A 3,243-nucleotide genomic window follows, 5' to 3' on the forward strand; every position below is an offset into this window, starting at 1 on the left:
GAGATATGATTGCTTTTAGTTCTCATTGGAGCTTGATTGCAATAGACCTTGTGGATAAGCAATGCTTTTTAATCAACTCTATGAAAGGAAGCCATGGAAATGCTAAATTGTAAGTTATATTATCCAAGGGCTCCTTGATATTTCAATTCTTTTTTTTGTAAGTACTCTAAATTTCAACATATTTTATATACAGAGGTGCCAAAAGATTAATTGAAGAGCTAGAGAAAAGACCCCCTATGCCATCTGATTTGCTTGCAACAATGCAATATAGACAAGTTGCAGTAAGTTATTCATTAAAATAATTGAAACATGAGTTTGTTCTATGAACTACCATTCGTCCTCTTTATAGTTTTACTTTGTGTTGGTGGTTGCAGTGTCCCCATCAGGATGATAGCCATTCTTGTGGCTGGAGGGTGATTGCAAATGCTAGAAGAATGGTTAACTTTGTTTATCTTAATGATGATAAACATGTAAAGGTAATATGAAAGATGCTAAACTTTAAGATAGATATTAATTGCAAATAGTCCATTGATGATAAAAATATAGTCTATTGTAAGAACAATAATGAACTAAAACTCTTTTTTCTATAAATGTGTGACAGTTTTCGAAGGATTGCTATACATCTGAGCATATTTGGTACATCAGAGCAAAGCTCTTGAAGTATATGATAATCAATTGTATACAACCAACAACAGAGATTGGTGGGGATTTGCACCATGAAGGAGATGCGGTGCCTATAACCACGGAAGGCAAATCCACAGCTTCAACACCTTCTATACCCAAGACATCAAAGAAAGGCAAAAGGACTCCTAGAAAGGATAGTTCTCCAAAAAAGAAATAGCTTTGCCATATCGCCTTGTAGGCCTTCATATATAGAAATTTGCCCTTCAGCCCTTGTATATCTCATAGAGATGGCAGATAGACATCTGCTACAAAATTTGTACATGTATTTTATATTGATAGTAAAGATATCTTTTCTTGAATGTCATTGCAGTGTATTTTATTTTCTCTCCTTTTCGATATCTGCAAAAAATAAATTACAAATGTTTGTTAGTTAGAAAGTGAGATCTTGATATACATCTAAGTAGATATAATATGATGTGAAAACTTACTCGTTTCTTGTCAAGTTGGAATACAAAGGAGCATGGTAGTTCAATATCTTCATTTTGTAAATCCATCCTCACTTGATGTAGCGTACATGATTTTCTGATCTTTAAGATTGCAATAATATACTCGTTGAACCAAATATCAAGATCCACAATAGGATCCTTGCTGAAATCATTAAGATTCTGGTCTAAAGCAACTAGACTACTACCAACAAAATGCCATCGACTATAGTAAAAGCTAAGGATAAAATTTTGAGTAGCAATCATATATTTACAAGCTATAGAGTCTTGATCTATCTTACATATAATTTTTCCTTCTGTCCTTGTATCCCATCCTTCATCAACAAATTGTATGATATGATCATATGTTAGTCTCTTCACTGAAAGCATGGTTTTTGTTATTCTTATCTCCATATTAGAGAAGAAATCAATAAATATATTAATAGGCATAAATAAAGTAACTTTGCTTAGCCTACTTGAGATATTAGATTTTAGTGCTTTCTGGATCTCAGAAAATATCTTACATCTATAGCCCTCACTAGTAGCTGGACTTGGCAAAGGCCACTCAAAGCTTGAAAAATCTGGCAAAGGAAGGAGTTTTATTGATCCCCATTGGCAACACCGCATAGGAATAACATAAGAATGGTCATAAAAGAATATTCCATTCTCTGCAAGCTCTGTCTTCTTTCTACCTCTATACATTTCTTCTCCAATTGAACCATGTATAACATCAATAACATCAATAATAGATTCCACTGGTTGCCATTCCTCAAGATTAGAGGGATAGACATCTACAAGACAAACAAATATTATAATGGAAAAACCTAAACCATGTTTAAGAAAGGAAAAACTTTAAGAATCAAATTCTTACAATTTGGTCTATGCATTGGAAGCTTTGAAGATCCAGGTTTCAAACATAGCTCTCTATGCATGAACACATGTTGCACTAGTACCTCTTTGATACTATTCTTATTTGCTCCAAGCTTAAAATCTCGGATTCTGCCCTTCCAAGCAGAGATAAACGAGCTCTCATGTCTTTGCCTTTTTCCACGTTTTGCTTGTTGCATGGTGATCCAACTACCTTTGCTAATGATAGTAGGAATCCATCTTCCATCAGTTTGGAATGAGTTAAACACTGATATGGATGTGATTTGGGAGCTTGGACGCCTTGTTGAAGGTCGAATTTCTGTATCCATGGTAGAAGAGAGAGATACATGCACAGAGAGAGAGAGAGAGAGAGAGAGAGAGAGAGAGATAGAGAGAGAGAGAGAGAGAGAGAGAGGACTAGGCTATCATAACGGAGGGAAAAACAATAGAGGAATAAAAGAAACGAGGGAAAAAACTGAGCGCCATGCTTTTCACCAATTTGAATTTCGATTACATCAGTCATTATCATTAATCTAGAAACATCATTAAATAAAAGTAGCCGAGACTCTATGCCATTAATGCAAAATATGTCATAATCACGAATATAAGAGACTAAAAATACATAATAAAAATACAAATTCGTAATATTATCATATTTATATATTTTTGTAAAATGATTTTTTATTTTTTTTAAATTAGAAGTTCCATTACGGAGGCTTTGCTCTTATTGGTCTAGAGCACTCTCTCTCCACATCCTAAAAGGCATTTTCGAGACCTCAAAACTCCCCTAATGCCCACCTCGCGTCAGCCCCCCCACGACACGGCACACCCCCCACACGCCACCGCACCCCCCCACGACGCCGCCCCGCACCCCACCTCCAAAAACCCCGCTCGACCCACCCAACCCCGCGTCACTCCCCCATGACACGGCACACCCCCCCACCCCACCGCACCTCCCCACGACGCCCCCCCCGCACCCCACCTCGAAAAACCCGGCTCCCTCCACGCCACACCACCACGCCTCCGAAAACCCCGCTCGACCCACACCACCCCGCCTCACCCCCCCACCACACGGCGCACCCCCACCCCACCGCACCCCCCCACGACGCCCCCCCGCACCCCACCTCGAAAAACCCCGCTCCCTCCACACCACCCCACCACGCCTCCGAAAACCCCGCTCGACCCACCCCACCCCGCGTCACCCCCCACGACACGGCACACCCCCCTCCAAAAACCCCGCTCGACCCACCCCACCCCGCGTCACCCCCCC

The 3,243-nt window shown here is 40.1% G+C and overlaps 1 protein-coding gene across 1 annotated transcript; it reads left to right on the forward strand.

The window, feature by feature from the left end:
* Nucleotides 1-217: 217 nt before the first annotated feature.
* Nucleotides 218-879, forward strand: LOC148034160 (uncharacterized). Its single transcript, XM_087682437.1, has 3 exons — nt 218-281; nt 375-476; nt 602-879. Exons 1-3 carry the CDS (start codon nt 237-239, stop codon nt 839-841), a joined length of 387 nt encoding a protein of 128 aa, XP_087538563.1. The 5' UTR covers nt 218-236; the 3' UTR covers nt 842-879.
* Nucleotides 880-3,243: the final 2,364 nt, after the last annotated feature.

This window comes from Lygodium microphyllum, chromosome 7, assembly GCF_053477565.2.
Source record: "Lygodium microphyllum isolate KBCC chromosome 7, Lygodium_microphyllum_v1.1.10, whole genome shotgun sequence".
Taxonomy (NCBI): domain Eukaryota; kingdom Viridiplantae; phylum Streptophyta; class Polypodiopsida; order Schizaeales; family Lygodiaceae; genus Lygodium; species Lygodium microphyllum.